At 40.9% G+C, this 20,900-nt stretch overlaps 1 protein-coding gene across 2 annotated transcripts in view; it reads right to left on the bottom strand.

Moving 5' to 3' along the window:
* The window catches only part of LOC122945175 (nuclear factor of activated T-cells, cytoplasmic 1-like), a 108,418-nt gene that overhangs the window by 27,312 nt on the left and 60,206 nt on the right, over window positions 1-20,900 (bottom strand). For both annotated transcript variants that reach the window (XM_044304105.1, XM_044304106.1), the window contains exons 5-6: window positions 17,355-17,527; window positions 15,860-16,000 (exon numbers count right to left, since the gene is read on the bottom strand). In XM_044304105.1, the coding sequence (XP_044160040.1) occupies window positions 15,860-16,000; window positions 17,355-17,527 (314 nt within the window). The remainder of the gene's footprint in view (window positions 1-15,859; window positions 16,001-17,354; window positions 17,528-20,900) is intronic.

Consider the following 20,900-nt stretch of genomic DNA (forward strand, 5'->3'; position numbering starts at 1 on the left):
GGTGTCACTGCTGGGACACCACTGATCACAAAAACGGGCATCTTGAGTCCTTAAATGGAAAGGTGACCATGCCTGCGCACTACAGCACCATTCAGTACCTATGGGACTGGTAGAAATAGATGTATTTAGACATTTTTATTTAATAAGCCCCATAGACAGTGTATGGAGAGGTAGCTTGAATGCGTGATCACCAGGCCATTCAAATAGGGGTTCAGGATCAATGTTTTTGTGATTGGTGGGGTTCCCGGTAGTCGGACCCACATCGACCGTACACTTATTACCTATAAATCAACCCCTGTTAGGAAGGTTTCATTTTAGTAGTTAGAAATCGTTCACTGGTGTCTCTAGATAGGATTTTATGATAACAAAAGTTCTCTTATTTTGCTCAGAATATCCCCATCTGCAGCAGTGAACTACTCACAATTATTTATTTACAGATTTGAGCTGATAAGAAATGTTATTAATGTAGTGAAAGTGTGCTTTTTTTTTAAATCATTGAAATATAGAACATTAGAGAATAAATCACTTGCATATAACTCCACACCAATTGCACTTTAAGACCAAATGTGCAATACTGTATATGTATTTAAAGGAACTCTTCCATCAAAACTTTTTTTAAATTCACTTATATGTGACTATTTTATCTATTTCTTTATTTTAAAGTAGGTAGATGATTTTCTGGATATCATTTTTGAAGTCATTCCATATATTCAACTTTTCTGAAGGTTTGGACTTTTATCACGGCAAGCAGTCTCACCTAACTTACTCAGTCAGACCATCACTGTGACCAGAGACCGTTCCCATATAATGACTCAATTAGAGCATCACACATTATACTTCTGTGGACATTTTTCTATACCTACCATTATAATGAGGATTACATTGCACAGTAACATCTTCCCCTCCCTGCAGTAGTAAACTGACAACGTATTGCCCATCTCTGTAGGAGGCTTTATCATTCGTGCTTACTGCTACAGAAGGACAATATTTTTATTTACTTCCCTACTGAAATTTAAAAGAAAAATGGCCAAAAAAATCTAAAAAACTTTGTTTGCCCTAAATACTCAGTCCACTGCCGTTTGATCGAAAACAGGCGCACAGCCACTGCTCCTGGTGCCTGAACATCCTTTATTTTCCCTGAAGAGCCAAGTTCCTACCTGGCGAAACGCGTCGGAGGATGACACAGAATATATCTACTAGGGAGGTAAGAGCATAGGGACATACAGCTTAGGCCCGAGGTTCCTGAGGCTGGGGGTCGTCCTTCTAAGGACGAGTGCCCCGACTACAGCCAGTGAGGCACTTCCACTGACCAGACTAGGCCAAGTAGGGTTAGTAAATAGGGAGAGTTACTGGTCTGTTCAGGCCCATCCCTAATATACACTATACGCCCCCTACAGGCAATCTAGCAGGCCTATTTCCTATTTATTCAGACCCTATCCTCCTTCCCTAAATAGCGCAGGAGTTCACTTCACTCCACAGTCTCATTTATTTTATTGATCTAAATTAAAAGTTAAATCTTAACCTAAATATAATAAGGCATACTCGGTACAGACTATATACGTTCCCATATAATGACTCAATTAGAGCATCACACATTATACTTCTGTGGACATTTTTCTATACCTACCATTATAATGAGGATTACATTGCACAGTGACATCTTCCCCTCACTGCAGTAGTAAACTGACAACGGATTGCCTATCTCTGTAGGAGGCTTTATCATTCGTGCTTACTGATACAGAAGGACAATATTTTTATTTACTTCCCTACTGAAAATTAAAAGAAAAATGGCCAAAAAAATCTAAAAAAATTTGTTTTCCCTAAATACTCAGTTTCAAAAAATATTCCTTTCTGAAGGAAGTGTCCCAAAATGTATACCAGGCAAATAGCTAAAACAGACAGAAACGGAAAGCACATGAGCGGAAGAGTTCTTTCTAAAGAAGAAGAAAGCCGATGATGGAAAATAAAATTATGAAAGCACATTGAACAGTGAAAAGACTCAGATCATTTCCATGTAATGGACAGGACTTACTGCTGCTATTGAGTTTAAGTTCTTCTATATGCACTGGAAAAAAAATTGCTTTTGATAACTTTTGATGTTATTTACTCTTCCTATTAAGTCCTGTACTTTTCTAAAGATTTGTTTTATTTGTGGTGGAAAATAACCTCAAAAGGACTAAGACACAGTGTTCATTAACTATAACTGCGTAAATACATATTCACATAACCAGTGTATATTTTTACACTTTTCATGTGAGACAGCTAAAAAAAGCTAAATAGCACTATTCATACACTAAAAAAAACAGCTCTAGAGGGTTTTGCCACTACATCAGACTTGTTCTGTTCATCCCCAATGATAGGGAAACCCATGTCACATAACCTTATATCTACTACAACCATGGCAGGCACAGAACCTGGCCTGGTCACAGATATCTGCACTCCACTCTGCTATAAGGTAATCTCCCCACCCTTGTCACTTCATTCTACACTCTACATCTGTATTTCTGTAATTGTAGATATGGACTTGTTCCTTACCGACTTCAATATAAGAAAAGATATAAAAGACAAGCATGTAAAAAACACAAGGGGTCACAAGTCAGTGCAAAATGTGCCATTCTTTTTTTTTAAGAGGAAGTCCCAGCAGTCCATGCACCAGAAACTCAAATTTTCAGTTTTCCCTGCTATGCCACACCCCTTGTCTGGACATTTTTGATAAGTAGTGAGAAAAGTGAAAATTCACAAATTATACCACATGTATGGAATGTGGTATAATTTAAGCCTTTTTATGCCATAACATTAGATGGATGTGCCTCAAGATCAGCCTAAACCATTAGATGGATGTGCCTCAAGATCGGCCTAAACCATTAGGTGGATGAGCCTCAAGATCAGCCTAAACCATTAGATTGATGTGCCTCAAGATCGGCCTAAACCATTAGGTGGATGGGCCTCAAGATCAGCCTAAACCATTAGGTAGATGTGCCTCAAGATCGGCCTAAACCATTATATTGATGTGCCTCAAGATCGGCCTAAACCATTAGGTGGATGAGCCTCAAGATCAGCCTAAACCATTAGATTGATGTGCCTCAAGATCGGCCTAAACCATTAGATTGATGTGCCTCAAGATCGGCCTAAACCATTAGATTGATGTGCCTCAAGATCGGCCTAAACCATTAGGTGGATGGGCCTCAAGATCATCCAAAACCATTAGGTGGATGTGCATCAAGGTCAGTTTTTTTCATGTAGTGACCACTTGTTTCTCTTTAAGGCCTCCTGCAGACGACCCTATGTGTTTTGCAGGCCTTAAATCAGGGATCTGCAAAATATGGATGCAGTCAGTGTGTATCCCGCAATTTTCGTGGCACTTTAAAAAAAAAGCCTATTCTTGTCCACAAAACGACATCTGTGTGCTGGCTTTTTTTTTTTTTTTGCAGACTCACAGAAATGAATGGGCTTACGTGCGATCTGCAAAAAATGTGGATCGGACATGTGTGAATGAGGTCTAAAGCCCCTTTCAGACAAGCAAGTTTTCCGCACGGGTGCAATGCGTGATGCAAACGCATTCCGCCCGCACTGAATCCAGACCCATTCATTTCAATGGGTCTGTGTACATGAGCGTTGTTTTTTTTACGCATCATTGGTGCGTTGCCTGAAAATCGCAGCATGTTCTATATTCTGCATTTTTCACGCAGCCCCATAGAAGTAAGTTTTTCACTGATGGTTGCTAAGAGATGTTGTTTGTAAACCGTCAGTTCTTTATCATGAACAAAACTGAACAATGAACGCAATCGCAGACAAAACTCACAGAACTTGCTTGCAAAATGGTGCGAGTTTTTTTGAACGCACTCTGAAAGCATCCGGACCTAATCTGTATCGTTCGTGTGCAAGAGGATTTTGCTGGTGTTTTTCTGCACTTTTGTGGTTTTAGTGGCTTTTTTTCAAAGAAATTTTTATGTAAAATATGAAATGAGGCCATATTCTAGTGACATTTTTGTTATTTAGATGGTGTTAATTGTCTTTCAGTTTTTTTTTCCACAAATGTAACATGCTGTGGCTCTTTGGTATTTTCAGGTGTTTTAACATCTTCTCTATAGGGAAAAAACGCCATGAAGAAAACAGCAGTTGGTCAAACACACTGTTCACAAAAAAACACCACAGAAAAAAATCTGTAACCCTAAAAAATGCACGCATTTATTCAGGCACTTCTACAGCCCAAAAAACACTAGTAAAATAAAGTACTAGTAAAAACAACCTGTGCACGATACTTGCGTGGCATCTCACATTGCCTCAGTAACTCGCCTAATGTGTAGAAAAGTATCTCCAGACTGTCAGTCTGGGTCGGAGAGAATTTAAGCATTGTAACCAGACTTCCTAGAACTACACATATTTGTTTGAATAAAAAAATATATATATAACTTCCCAATTGCTGTAAAATGCATCTCACCACAAATGTGCTTCATGTGTGTCAGGTGTGATCAACAGCTACGGCTGGAGTATACCATGAAGTTTTAGTTGTATCTTTTCTTCCAGATGTTAGCTGTCAGTGAACAGAAAGAATACAATTTCCATTCACACCATGTATTTTTTTGTGTCAAACATTTCATGTGTAACATTTTTGCAGCATTTTTCCACCAAGAGACCTCAACAATGATAAAAATGGAACTGCAACTGCGATATTTCCTGTTTTGCGTTGTTGGAGCACTTTCTAACTTTAATACTATATTTCGAAAAGGGACCTTGTGTGAAAGAGCCTGAGTGCCCGGACAAATGAGTTTTTTGCAGATTTTGATCTTAGGCTACTTTCACACCAGCGTTAATATTTTCCGCCATTGAGATCCGTCGTAAGGGTCTCAATACCGGGAAAAAAAACGCTTTTGTTTTGTCCCCATTCATTGTCAATGGGGAAAAAATATAATGGAACAGAACGGAATGCTCCAAAATGCATTCCGTTCCGTTTGGTTGCGTTCTCATACTGGAGAGCAAACCGCAGTAAGCTGTGGTTATCTTTCCATCATGGGATGCAGAGCAAGACGGATCCTTCATGACCCACAATGCAAGTCAAAGGGGACGGATCCGATTTCTCTCATACAATCTGACACAATAGAAAACGGATCCATCCCCCATTGACTGTCATGACCGATCCGTATTGGCTATGTTAAAGATAATACAACCGGATCTGTTCAAAGGATGCAGATGGTTGTATTATCAGTAACTGAAGCGTTTTTGCTGAACGCTACTGTGAAAGTAGCCTTATATAGCCTTTACATTACAAGATAGGGTGGCTTCACAGATCTTCTTGCAGAAACTTTTTGCGACAAAAAATCTGTTCTGTTCATCTGAATGGGATTGTTTTGGGGGGGAAGCACATGGATTTCTGAAAATCTCATCCCAAAGATTGGAACGGATTGTCAGTAGCACAGAGAGAGAGGCTCTAATTAAACTAATGAAGACTGCACTGTTCAGTGGGTCTGTACTGTTAACAACCCCCTTTCAACAGTGCGATATTCGAATGCAGAGCGGCCATGTTACAACCGTGACACGACCTTGTTGTGCAGTTGTACCGTTATGGGTATTCTCCCCATAGACATTTCTGGCATACCACAGGATAGTTGTGTCTCCCGTCTGACGTGGCAGTTTGTTTGGCTGTTTTCATAACCAAATTGGTGAATGGAAAGAGCAGCCACCTCTACATTCATCCGTATGCCATCTGTTTTTTTTTTTTTGCGGATCCATTGTAACAATCACTAAAACCGACAAGAATAGGACATGTTCTATTTTTTGGGCGGGGCTACGGAACGGACATACTGATGCGGAAAGCACACGCATTTTTTGCGGACCCATTGAAATGAATGGGTTTGCATCCTATCTGCAAGAAAAACGGAACGTTCATGTGCATGTAGCCTTATGCACATACTTGCCTTATAAACTGATTGCAATGGGTCTAGTACCTGCACATTTCTCCTGCAATGGCGGCTACAGGAAAAGCATGGTGTGGCATGATGCCGTCTACAATACATGATCTTGCTGAGTCTTTGAAAGTGAGCATTGTTGCTTGCAGTAGTTCTCTGTTCTGGCTTAGGCCACTTTCGCATTGCATTTCGCATTGTATTTTGGTCAGTATTGTGTGAAAGTGGCCTAAGGACTCTGCACACGACCGTGGTTTTTGTCCACTTCCGATCTGCAATGGGTCAGATGCAGACCCATTGATGTCAATGGGGTCACAAAAGATGCAGACAGCACAGTAGGTCTGCCCTGCGGCACCAGCAAAAAAAAATAGAACATGTCCTATTCTTGTCTATTTCACGGACAAAGTTATGACTGTTCTATAGAGGGCTGGACATTCCCTTCCGCAAAATGCGTAACACACACTGCTGGATAACCAGCTATGGTCAGGTGCAAGAGCCCTACTAAAGGGGCACCAGATTAAAGAATCCCCATTATGATGTCAATATACGCTACTAAGGCATATGGACATAGGTCAGGGGTGCACAACCTGTGGCCCTTGATACCATTCTGTGCAACCCCCAACCATCTGGTAACAGGTATGTCTATGTCTTCAGGCTGCTCACATGTATCTTTCATGTATTCCGCCATTAGATGGGAGTCCTAGAAGTGTAACTAGACATTAATGATCAGAAAAAACTTTTTGGATCCAGCTCCAAATGATCAAGGTATAAATCTTTATTCAAGCGGTTTTAAAATATTCCATACAGGTACACTTGTGTTACGCGTTTCAGACTATAATCAATAAAGGTCCTTCCTCATGACATTAATGATATACACTGTGTGTTCAATATGCCATAAATACAATATTCCAGTTATTAATATCCCTTTACATCTTTTTTGGGCTCTCATCATTCGTTCAGTCTTATAATGTGGCCCCCCAACCAGAAAACGTTGTGCACCCCGACATAGAAAGTCTTTTTTTCCTATAACTTGGTAAAAAACGTAATAAAAATAATAAAAAAAACAATACAGCATGCTTAAAAAACTCATAGGTTTTTAGTGGTGTTTTTCAGAACTTTTACATTTTTGAGGCATTCTTGCACATGTTTCTTGCTGAAAAAATGCAAGCCCCAAAAAGATGGCAGAAGGTTTATGGAAATTAGGAAATGCAGGCCATTCAAGCTTTTTTATTTTTATTTTGTTACTGGCATTTGTTGCCGTTTTTTGTGTCTCTGACATTTTTCTAAAAATGCATCATATTGAAGCAAAAGTGTTTTTTCCAGGCACTTTTACATCCCCTTATCTATAGGGAAAACACCTGAAAAAAGACATTCAAACATATTAAACACAAAAATGCCACTAAAAAAGGCTTTAAAAAGGCATGCAGTATGTAAAAAATGGTAGTGGACTTCATAGAATTTTTTTTATGGTAAAAAAGCCCAGAACAAATCTGTGTGGGAAAAAAGACTAAACCAGCAATAGGCTGTTTTTAGACATAGGTTTCTGATAGCGTTCTTTTTCATCTCATTGGTGTTTTTGCATTTATTGTTGCATTTTTTGCTGTAAAAATGGCAGCTTCACATATTAGCTGAAAGTCTATGGGAAATAGGAAATGCAGGACACACAAATATTTTTTTGGCTACTGGTGTTTTTGTTCATTAGGTGGCATATTTTGTCTTTTTGCCTTCTTTTCAAAAACGCAGCATACTGTAGCTGTGGCATTTTTTTTAGGTTCTTTACATTTCTTTCACTATTGGGGAAAAAAGGCTGGCAAGAAAATTTGTTATTTAGAAAAAAACCTCTGCCCTAAAAAACATATTAGCATATTCTGGGATTTTTTACTGGTAAAATAATGCCAGTGCCAAATTCATCTGTGTAAGGACACAAAAAAAAAAGCTTTGTTTTTCCGGGGGATGAATACAGAATCCACTCTGTTTTGGCACTATATATGTGCATATTAAGTACATGTCAACTGGAAACACACAATTGCTCCATGCAGTCATAACACAGCTGACAAAGAAGCAGAGGGTTAATTTGAAAAGGCAGCACTCATGCTCTCAAGTTCAAGCACTGACATGATTGTTCATTTGGGATTCCCTTGGAATGAGTCATTGTTAGAACAGAGACTCCCTATTGAAGGAGCAGGATAATGCGCGGCCTCTTGAGGGTATAACAGCTGAGATTTTGTCTTGCAAGAGGTATGGATTAATGTCAGACCTGAAGCTAAAACCAGTCTAAAGTGCAATAGTGCACAATCACCTCCAATAACTTTCTCTTCCACTGTATATTTTCTCCTGGCATGTTTGACTAATGTCTGTTGTGAATAGAAAAGGCTATGAATTGGATCTTCGTGTAAAATCCACTGGTGCAAAGAGTTCTCTTCAAGACATGTAGCATTTTCTCTATCTTAGACCTCACGCACACGACCAGTTGTTCTAGGTCCGCATCCGAACCGCATGTTTTTGTGGCTCGGGTGCGGACCCATTCACTTCAATGGGGCCGCGAAAGATGCGAAGCACTCCGTGTGCTATCCGCATCCGTTGCTCTGTTCTGTGGCCCCGCAAAAAAAATATAACATGTCCTATTCTTGTCCGTTTTGCGGACAAGAATAGGCATTTCTACAATGGGCCGCCTGTTCCGTTCCGCAAATTGCAGAAGGCACACGGGCGGCTTCCGTGTTTTGCGGATCCACAATTTGCGGACCGCAAAAAACGGAACGGTCGCGTGCATGAGCCCTTACTTGCCATTCATTAATAATAACTGTAACCTGCCAAATTAGCATAATATTAAGGCCATATTCCATATTCATATATTCACTTGAATGGGTCCGCAAATCCGTAGATGCGGAATGGTACGGAACAGAAGCATGGAATGGAACCCTACGGAAGCATTACGGAGTGCTTCCGTGGGGTTTCGTCCCATACTTCTGTTCCACAAAAAGATAGAACATGTCCTATCTTTTTGCGGAACTGGCCGGATCGCGGACCCATTCAAGTGAATGGGTCAGCGATCCGCTGTGGCTGTCCCACGGACTGTGTGCACGACCACGGGGCGCACACGTTTGTGTGCAGGGGGCCTAAGAATTAAAGGAAAACTGCATAGTGTAAATTTATTTTTCTTTTTTTCTTTACTGTACCTTGTTCTGCTTTCTCTTTTAATATTGCTTTATTTTACATTAGGACAGAATTCAGAAATGTAAAGTTGCAAATGCATTTTGGGAGCTGAGAAGTCACTCGGATGGATGTGTATATAAGCAATCTGCATTCTGATTCCAAGAAGGAACCGGGAGAATTATACATTCAGTTTGGGTATAAATGTCAAAGACATGTTAGGCTGGAATCACACGCAGCATTTTGTGCGAGAGTGCTGAACCAGTGTGCAGAGAATGCCACTGAAGAAACAAGCGAGTATATCATTTGTTAATGACATGGTAAGGGTTGACTCTAGTGTGTGAGTGCTCTTGAGATAGGAATACAGATTGTGAGCCCCATTGTAGTTCTGATGTGAATGATGAAAATCTCTATGGAGCACTCTATATAGGCAAAAAGAAATAACCTTATCAAAGATATTTGTAATGCAGCGAAACACAAACTCGTATCCACTGGCATTACATGGGGCGACGACAGTAGAACTGCGAAAGTGCTGTGAGGCAACGCAATCCAGCTGTTTTGCTTACATTTTTTGGGTACTGATTGAACAACTATAAGCAATAAATGGGTATTTACATTGTGCTAATTGTTTTCATTAGCGGGAGACAGGGTTCTGTGCAGTCCCATGAAGCAGCCATCAAATAAGGAAGCCCCACGGCTTGGATGTACAGGTCCGGGTGACTTGCCAGTGCTAAAGGCTGTATTACACCAACAGATTATCTGACAGATTTTTGGTCAGATGGCCGTTTACACACACAGATCTTTTGTTGTACACACCAACTATTGGTCTGATTGGACACAAATTGGTCAGATAATCTGTTGACGTAACACAGCTTCTTACAGTTTCTTAATGGCCAAACAGCATGGTCATTAACAATCAACAAAAAGTTAACACTCCTTTCATTAGCAAGCTGCGTGGACCCGTGGCTTCTGCCCACCTAATGCCCACAGCTGACAGCGCCCTTATGTATCACAAGTCCACAGTTCGTTTTGCCCAAACTACTGTAGATTATTGTAGATTGTGTCAATCGTAAACCAATAAAGGGCAAAAAAATAAGAATTTGCATATATTTACATATTTATTTATATTTTTTTAACTTTACTTGTAACATTTTAACAGTTATTAAGACACTTTCAAATAAAGTTAAAGATATTAAGTAATGATTGATGAAAATGAAAATCAGACATCACATAGAACATGACAATAGAACCAGCCCTGTATCACACATGGACCCAGAGATCTCCACATTTGCTCCAGTTGATTCTCTTCAGGCTTGCAGTTCAGTGGGTGTGTGCTGCCGTTATCTCCTTGTAACTGTCACAGCTTCTAACAGTAGGTACAGCTGGTGGCAGATGAAGGATGGAACTGAGCATGTGCGACCACCTCAGTGAATGCGCACATTACTATACATATTAAACACCAGGGGTCGCCACTGTAATGAAGTGAAGAGAATACCTCGCAACTGGAGCATTTTGGAACACAAGGTAAATTATAAAAGTAACTCATTTTCCCTGCTGAATAATATAAAATAACAATTAATGGTGGCACAACACCTTTAATGTTCTACAAAAGTACAGATTCATTTGAGTTTAGTTTTTTGTAAATCCAAAATAAGATACCATATCATAAAGGCACAGTGCAATCTGAGTTTTGTTGGTCAATAGAAATACTCAGGTAGAAACTAGTCAAATCCCTATGCTGTTATATCCTAGCAATACATAGAAAAAGTGAGAAAAATGACTCAAATGAGATAATGCAACATTTACGCAATACAAAAAAGGCAATGAAAATGAATTGTCCTGCAGGAATAAAACGTATTATGTCCCACGTATAAAAAATTAAATAAAAATGGCAGCGTGTCTGTGCTCTGTAAACAGTTCCAAACCTCAAGAGAGTCTGTGTTGCAATCCTCTAGGTCCCACTCGTCATGAATACTTGCCACTTGTACTATATATAAAACCTTTGTGACTGAACTGGTTAATAAAAGAAGGTAGTGACCACTTTTACTGCCCTTTCTCTACTGCCTCCTTATGGTTAATTACTCACCCACTGCTAGGCTTTTAAGTGTGCTGCTACAGATTATAATTACCCATTAAAATGTTGATTTTTTTTTTTTTTTGTTATACAACGGCAAAATAGCAAGCGACAACCCTTTGATTCTGCCTACTATGATTATTTTATTTTCTATAGAAGCACTCATTATTTTGCTTCATTTTACTAAGGTGTTTATAATAATGACTAACCTCCTCTAATTCTATTAGCTGAAGCCCACTAGGAATGTTATTAACTTTTATGTTAATTTTAATTTTCAAAGAACAAATCTCCTTAGTCTTCAGAAGAAAAGCGGAACCCCCAGCAGCTATATGCAGGGTGTCAGGTACCTGCTTCTGTTGTTTTTACTCTTGAAGGTAACAAGAAAACACCCTGCTGTTGGAGATACTGCAGATGGCTAATTAACTAAAATTACTATTATTATATATTTTTATTTCAATTGCATTTAAGTGGCTGCGCGCAAAATACAATTAAAACAAGACTTACTGTAGAATGATGCATCGCCATTGGATACTCGAACATTTTTTTGTCTAACATTAATTGGCATTACAACTCAAGTCCAGGATATTTAAAAGGCCATTGTTTTAAAAGACCAGACCTAGAGCTCAACTAAGGAAGTCCTCACCTCGGCTCCTTTATTTTGGCTTTAATGCCTGTTGAGTGGGCTGAATGGAAGGCTGTTCCAGAATAGGCTTACTTAATTATAACACAATATAATTATTCACAATATATGTTTTCACAAACCACTTAATAGCATCACACCGCTCAAAACAATTTGAAAAGTTCAGACTGAGATGAATTTATGTAAATTATGTACAATAAAACATGTCTATTAAACAGCTATTTGAATCAAGTGTTAGGACCAAAATATACAAAAGACGCTGAAGCAAAATAAGTGCTAACAATGTCACGAAATATTCACAAACATGTTATCTTAGCATTGCCTTATTTAATATGAAAAAAATACAAACAATGTAGAAAGATTTCAACACTTTCCATTTGGCAATATACTATCTAAACCAAGCTGACAATGAAAACAAGCAAAGCACAACTGCTGATCAATGTATATACTATGTCTGCTGAGGTGATGAAATACCCGATGCAACAATGTAACCGGATTAATAGCAAACAATAGGGAGATGCATATATATGAAACAGAGATATATACAGTGAGGAACAGAAGTATTTGAACATCCTGCGATTTTGCAAGTTCTCCCACTTAGAAATCATGGAGGGGTCTGAAATTCACATTGAAGGTGCATTCCCACTCTGAGAGACAGAATACAAAAAAAAATTGGAAATCACATGATTGTATGATTATTTTTTTTATTTATTTGTCTTGCACTGCTGAACATAAGTATTTGAACACCTGAGAAACAGCAAGAAGTCTGGCTCTCAAAGACCTGTTACTGTGCCTTTAAAAAGTCCACATCTACTTCACTCATTAATCTGACTTAGTAGCACCTGTCTGAGCTCTTTAAAGACACCTGTCCACCCCACAGTCAGACACCAACTACTACCATGGGCAAGACCAAAGAGCTGTCAAAAGACACCAGAGACAAAATTGTAGACCTCCATAAGGCTGGAAAGGGCTACGGGGCAATTGCCAAGCAGGTTGGTGAAAACAGATCAACTGTTGGAGCAATTGTTAGAAAATGAAAGAGGCTAAAGGCGACTGTCAGTCTCCCTCGGACTGGGGCTCCATACAAGATCTCACCTCGTGGGCTATCACTGATGATAGGAAAGCTGAGAATCAGCCCAGAACTACAAGGGAGGAGCTGGTCAATGACATAAAGAGAGCTGGGACTACAGTTTCAAAAGTCACTGTCGGTAGAACACTACGCTGTCATGGTTTCAAATCATGCATTGTACGGAAGGTTCCCCTGCTCAAGTCATCACATGTCCAGGCCCGTCTGCAATTTGCCAATGACCATCTGGATGATCCAGAGGAGGCATGGAAGAAAGTCATGTGGTCAGATGAGACCAAAGTAGAACTTTTGGTCTAAACTACACTCGTTGTGTTTGGAGGAAAAAGAAGGATGAGTTGCATCCCAAGAACACCATCCCTACTGTGAAGCATGGGGGTGGTAACATCATGCTTTGGGGGTGCTTTTCTGTGAAGGGGACAGGACGACTGCACTTGTATTAAGGAGAGGATGAATGGGGCCCTTTATTGTGAGATTTTGAGCAACAACCTCCTTCCCTCAGTCAGAGCATTGAAGATGGGTCGTGGCTGGGTCTTCCAACATGACAACGACCCGAAGCACACAGCCAGGATAACAAAGGAGTGGCTCCGTAAGAAGCATATCAAGGTTCTGGAGTGGCCTAGCCAGTCCCCAGACCTAAATCCAATAGAATATCTTTGGAGGGAGCTGAAACTCTGTGTTGCTCAGCGACAGCCTCAAAACCTGACAGATCTAGAGGAGATCTGTGTGGAGGAGTGCGCCAAAATCCCTGTTGCAGTGTGTGCAAACCTGGTCAAGAACTACAGGAAATGTTTGACCTCTATAATTGCAAACAAAGACTTCTGTACCAAATATTAACACTGATTTTCTCAGGTGTTCAAATACTTATGTTCAGCAGTGCAAGACAAATAAATTCTTTAAAAATCATACAATGATTTTTTTTTATTCTGTCTCTCAGAGTGGGAATGCACCTACAATGTGAATTTCAGACCCCTCCATGATTTCTAAGTGGGAGAACTTGCAAAATCGCAGGGTGTTCAAATACTTCTGTTCCTCACTGTAGATAGATAAGATAGAAAATTCCATGGCCACAATTAGTATATGGAAAAGTATAAAAAGCTATCCAAATGTACTGTAGTTAACTATAAGAACTGTAGCATAGTAAGAGATCCAAAATAAAGGCTGACCACACACAAAGCATCCTGTTGGCAGTGCCACCATTAACCTTAACCTAACGCATATGGGACTGTTCAAACCAGAAAGGGACTTATCCATCCTTTTAAAACTGATGTCCTATCTTAAAGAGGTGGTGCAGTGATGTAATATTGATGACCTATCCTCAGGATACATCATCTATATCAAATCGGGTGCGGTCCTACTCCCGGCACCCCCACCCATCAGCTGTTTGACTTGTGTGGCTATGCTCATGCGAGAGCCACTTCCACTTCCATTACCTGTGCGTTGTCTCCTGTAGAGGCACTGTAATGTTATTACAACTGGGAGATCGCACCCAGGTGATTTTGAAACAGAAGCAGTGCTCAAACGAGTGCCACTACCTCTTCAAACAGCTGATCAGCGGGGATGCAGAGAGTTGGACCCCAACCTGTCTGAAATTGATGACCTATCCTGAGGGCAAGTCATCAACATTAAACCACTGCACAACCCCTTTAATCAATATTAGATCATTAGGCTCCAGCTTCTGGTAATTCTACTGATCAGGTGCAGTAAAGCTGCAACACACAAAAGAACAGCATTCTGTACAGCATTCTGCGCATGAACAGTGTCTGGACTGATATAAACAGAAGAGGCTGCAGTGGTTGCCTTAGCATCACAGTTCCTTCAGCTAATCAGTAAAGATGCCAAGAGGCGAAACCCCTGATCTAATATTGATCGCCTACCCTAAGGATAGATCATCCATATTAAATGGCTGGATAACCCCTTTAACAAAGTCTTTGGTTGTCTATGAGTGCATGGTAGAAACTGTGGTACAATGTTCCAAGCTATCAACTTGAAACTGAGTTGCAAATTGGTATGTGTGCAGCAGTGACCATCAATAACAGCAGCAGAAGAAAAAGAAAGGGATAGCTTGAATCACATGATGCCATGGGCGGACTGGCCTTAGACCCTACAAGGAAATTTCCTGGTGGGCCGATGCTCAGAGGGCCACCCAAGCCCTCCTTTCGGCTGCCATCCAGGTACATATGTATTGTTTCCAGTAATAATTAATGTAGGCATTTTGTGCTGCACTGTGGTGTTTGGTTATGCTGAGGCAGTATTTTATGCTGCAGTGTGGTATTTTGTTGTTGCGGTGGTGGTATTTTGTTCTGCACTACGGTATTTCTGGCCCAGCCTACTTCTGTTGTCCCGTCTTCTGTCAGTTTGGAGCCACCTACAACATGGGGCCACTTTTATTTTTAATTTTTCCAGGAATATTTTAAGTTCCTAGTCCGCCCCTGCATAATGCAAGCAGCTTTGTAACCTTATGCTAAAAGGGGTTATCCAAAGTCTAAAACAAGCCCCCAATGCCTGGGCCCCTCAAATACATTATACTTACCCCACTCCCCAGTAACCGCGTCACTCCTGATCCCCGCACGGCCTCTGTTGCATCTCCCCTTCACACGGATCAAAAACATCCAGCGACAGGAACGAGCCTCCCTAGCGTCACCCGCCAGGGAGCAGGTAGGTTTAATCTATATGAGGGGCCCGGGTATTGGTGGGGGCATGTTTTAGACTTTGGATAACCCCTTTGAGCGGAAGGCCATGCTTTAGCCTTTGAAAGCAGATGCTACCACACTGTTATTACAGTCATTCTGGATAGACCTACTCCAAAGTCTCTCATTCCCGTCACTGTAATCATCACTATATGACATAGAGCGGGTTGGGAAATGAATGGATGCACTCTATCATATGTCTACTGTGTGTACACAGGTGGCAAATACAAGAATGCACTCAAACAGTAAAATATTGATATGTACAAAATCACAAGCGAGCAATATTTGTTCAGTCTGCAGAACATAGTATTGACAAACCTGGTGCTTTCTCAACAAATATGACTTTGGAATCTTGATGGAAGTTGTGCCCAGTCACAATCATTTTCTTCCCACCACTCACTGGGAAGCTGTCAATACTCTGCTTCTCAACCAAAGGCAATTCTTGAGCAGAACGCTGGGCTACAAAGAAAACGAAATATAACACAGTTGTCACTCAGCAAGTTTTCAAATGTCCTGAGTAAATATAGTGATATACTCATTATAGATTACACGCAAGTGCTCAAGCAGTGGTGACACAATGCAACAGATATGCTATCAGAACAGGGTGTCTAACATATGTTACTAAGTTTCTGGATTTTGTCGCTTGATGACTTCTGATGGCCTGCTAGCTATCTGGTCTTCTATGTGTACTCACTAGTACAAGGTAAATGCATTACAGATAGTAAAGGCCCTATTACTCGGGCAGATAGAGCATACGATTGTCGGGAGGGAAGCATTCCCTCCCATCAATTGCCTGCTTGCTGGAGAAGGAGACCGCTGCTATTGCATGCAGCGATCTCCTCCTCAGTATAGAGATGAGCAATCGCTAATGTATCGCTTGTTCCTATACTGTCTCATTGTTTGATGGCCGCAAAGCGCCTATTACACAGCGAGATCTGCAGCCGACAAAGCAGGATTTTTAAACATGTAAAAGATCCCGATTACCCAATGAACGGGCATTTGCTAGTTCATTGGATAACTGGCAGCAGCATTACACTGCCAGATGATCGCTAACAAGCGTTCATATGAACAATTATTAGCGATCATCTTCACAATAATCTGCCCGTCTAATAGGGCCTTTACTCCTGGGCTGTCCCTTATAATTTACTCTTGGGCTGTCCTTAGACTGAGCTATTATAATGTATGTTGTGGTATATGTGGCATAACAACCATGAGATACATAAACATATATATGGCTATTACAGCAACATCATCTTAAAGGGCATCTGTCAGCAGGTTTGTACCCATGAAACTGGCTGACCTGTTACATGTGCGCTTGGCAGCTGAAGGCATCTGTGTTGGTCAAATGTACATATGTGCCCGCATTACTGAGAAAAATTATATTTTAATATATGCAAATGAGCCTCTAGGAGCAACGGGGGTGTGGACGTAACACTTAGAGGCTCAGCTCTCTCTGCAACTGCTGCTCCCTCTGCACTTTGATTGACAAAGCCAGACAGTGATGACGTCTTCAGCTGTCAATCGAAGTGCAGAAGGTGCGGCAGTTTCAGAGAGAGCAGAGAATCTAGGTGTAACAGCAACACCCCTGTTGCTCCTAGTGACTAATTAGCATATATGAAAACATCATCTTTCTCAGCAATGTGGACATATGTGAACATGGGACCAACACAGATGCCTTCAGCTGCCAAGCGCACGTGTAACAGGTCAGCCAGTGTCATAGGTACAAATCTGCTGACCCTATGCCCTATAAGCTACGTTTGTCTCCATTAGTGGTTATTTGTGTAACTTAAAGAATAATGAAGAGCTGACTTACAACACTCAATTGGATTGGATGCCGCTTGAAGAGTCAGCGTCCTCCCGTTGGCTTGTGGAATGTGTACACGGAACACCAGTCGCACCCTGGTGTTCTTTCTGCCAATGTCAGTCTCTCCCTTCCGCAACTCAATGTCAGAATTGCGCAGCTTTAATATACCTGCGCAATCAATGCTGTTAAAAGAAAAGAGCAATTACACATGACATTCCCAATACAATTACTGTAAAATGTAACGTACACAGTTCCAGAACTAAGATGTCAGATGTCTGACAAAGCATATTGGGAATGACATCCTATCAACAACTGGTGCCATGGGCATTCCTGCCAGACCTACAGCCATGTCCCTGCCACGATGTGGTAAATGGGAAGAGAGGATAACATAGAGGCGGCCGGATATATCCGTGTTACATGAAACCTCAGTCATCAAATCATTTGAGGGTTTCACTGAAACAAGATTGAGCCGGACGTGCCATGGGGGGATTTGATGCTATCAATGCTGAAAGGCACCTGTCAAAAATCTTTCGATAAATACTTATATATCATTAACAGGAAAACACAAAATCATTTATTTTTACAAGTCAGCCTCGACCTATTTAAAACCAATTCTCTTCACCATTTCATGCCTACGTGGAAAATAAAACGCAGCTTTCCCTTATTTGTGAACTCCAAAGTGGACTGAAATACAGAAATCTTCAAAGTCTGAGGCAATGTGGATCTGTCACCCCCATTGCATTCCCCTTAATATGGCAATTCTGGGGCATCTTTTTCTTAGAAGATTACATTGTGCCACTCCTATTATTCCTCCTAGAAACCTATGAATAAATGGCACTGGATGTTTCCCTACACGGTCTGACACCACCAGTACTAGATGGGAAGTGTGGAAACCGAGATACTTAAACTTCGCACACATGGTTTTCTGGCTTGTAAAAATGTGCCATTTTTATACAGTTATTTTTTTTTACATTTTATTAGGCCTTTTGTCCTATAGATGAGCCTATGTAAAAATGCCTCAAAAAACATGCCTGGAAAATGCTGCATTTTGGAGAAAAAAAAACATGGACCCAAAAAGCACAATTCAGCTAAATTTAGCAAAAACACCACAAAAAGAGCTCTGTCGGTGTTTCCAAATACCCTATTGAATTTCAGCCCAAATCCGGATGTGTTTTAAAAAGAAAAAATGGTCAAAAAAAGGTTTGTGCTAAATATATTCTAACAGAAGAATGGCAGAATGCAGAGTTCTAGGATGCTTCAGAATTGTTATTTCATTGGAAATACATGTACTCATGTAAGGCCCCCTGCACACGAACCCCGTGGCCATGCAGCAGCTCACAAATTGTGGGCTGCAATGCACGAACACCGACCGCGGGGCAGTCGCACTTTAATTAGTCCGCGATCCGCCCGTTCCGCAAAAAGATAGGACATGTTCTATCTTTTTGCGGAACGGAAGTACTGGACGAAACCCCACGGAAGCACTCCATAGTGCTTCAGTAGGGTTCAGTTCTGTGCTTCCGTTCCGCACCATTCCGGATCTCTGTATTTGCAGACCCATTGAAGTGAATAGGTCTGCATCCGTGATGTGGAATGCCCACGGAACGGCGCCTGTGTATTGCGGACAAGTAAATGTGGTCCGCAATACAGCAACGGGCAGCACACGTTCGTATGCAGGAGGCCTAAGTCCTCATTCACACATCCCTGACCGCAATGACATCAGTGGCAAGATGGTCAGTGGTTCATCTATGAAGATGTCCGTGAGGCACCCATGCGGTCCATGTGTCCATTTTTTTGCCCTCTGTGCGTCATCCGTATTCCATGGACACAGTTCAGCTGAATTTCAAGAGCATCTTATAGCAATAATCCGTGAAACACGGATGCCATCTGTGTTGTGTCCCTGTTTTTTCACTGACCCATAGAATATAATGGGCATGATGGATCCTTAAACATGGCCAAAAATAGGGCATGCTTCCATGGTGTAACCCTGGAATGCGGTAAATCATGTGTGTGTGAATATGCACATTAAAATCAATGGGTACGTGTGCCGATCTTGGAAAACATGGACAGCACACATCCATTATTCACTGACATCTGAATAAGGCCTAAGTCGGGGGAACTAAGAGTCTCTTTACATTTTTGAAAACATCACTAATGCTCTGACGTGGCTTAAATGTGGGTTAAAATTTCCACGATTTTTATACAGGTCATGAATTATGTAAGCCCAGGTTTGAATATCTTGATATATCCCCTGTGATTGTCTCTGTTCAGATTAGACATTCCCCTGTATACCCTGTCAGTGAGCCCCTCCACGTTATAATATCACAATATGTCCCTTCCCAGTATCTCCCATCAGCTCCTTCTAGATTTAGATTCAATTAAATAATATCATTTTTTAACAGTATTCAATGACTGAGGTTGACAATGGCAAAATCTGCTTGAGGAAGAATCGCCCACCTATCATGTAATCTACAGAGCAAACTGCATGAAATGAGAATGTGTCATTAATTAGAGAAGCTGTTGGCACGCTTACATCTCGGGTGATGTCAATGAATCATATCAATGTGTTAAACTGTTAAACAGTCCATGTTATAGAAGGAAGGAACAAAGTGTTATATAGACTCACACAATTTCAATAGACAGTTCAAGTTAATCACAATTTGTGAATTGCATCAATATTCTTGGCATTGATGTATACAAAATAATTTATCGGATGGGAGACAGTTTAGAATTAAATGTGAATAGTTAGCTTTCTTATAGCCATCCTTTTGTGTCATTTAGTCCTATGTTATACTGCTGCTGCGGATCTTGCTGTAAAACTGCACTGATTCCGCCGCAAAATCTGCATGTGTTAGGCATCATTCACATCTCCGTCAGCCTTTCCATTTTCCTGCTCCGTTTAGGAGCAGGAGAACGGAAAGGACGGATTCAGCACATAACTGAGCCGAACGGAGCCTAAGGACCCCATAGACTATAATGGGGTCCGTTATGAAGATTTTGGAGCCAGGACAAAAGTAGTGCATGCAGGTCTATGGGGCCCTTAGGTACCATTCAGCTCAGTTATGCGCCGAGTCCGTCCTTTCCGTTCTCCTGCTCTTAAACGGAGCAGGAGAACGGAAAGGCTGAACGGTGATGTGAACGAAGCCTAACACATGCAGATTTTATGGCAGTCTGAGCCCCACCGGGGATTTCACTCTATTCATTACAAAGTGTGAAATGTGGGGTGCAAATCCACTCTTTTTCCCCACAAAAATGAGCATAATGTTAAAAAATCTGCAGCATACTCTTACTTCTGTACACATTTTTTATACTACATGAGGAAAGGATATTAGAACGTCAACCACTTAGCATTTTTACCATTCTAAACTGCTGACAGCACTACAATAAGGGCTGGGGTGAGCAGTAAAAATTTAACTTTTGAGGAGCTTTTGTTATCAGGAGTAGTGTGAATATGAAATTTTATTTGGCAGCTTCTGCTCCTTTAGTGCACTGGGGGCAGGGCTTCACTGTGAAGTGCTCACTGCATTGAGCTGCTTGACAGTCCCTCCTCTCTGTTGT

Source organism: Bufo gargarizans, chromosome 8 (assembly GCF_014858855.1).
Source record: "Bufo gargarizans isolate SCDJY-AF-19 chromosome 8, ASM1485885v1, whole genome shotgun sequence".
In the NCBI taxonomy this organism is placed as follows: Eukaryota; Metazoa; Chordata; class Amphibia; order Anura; family Bufonidae; genus Bufo; species Bufo gargarizans.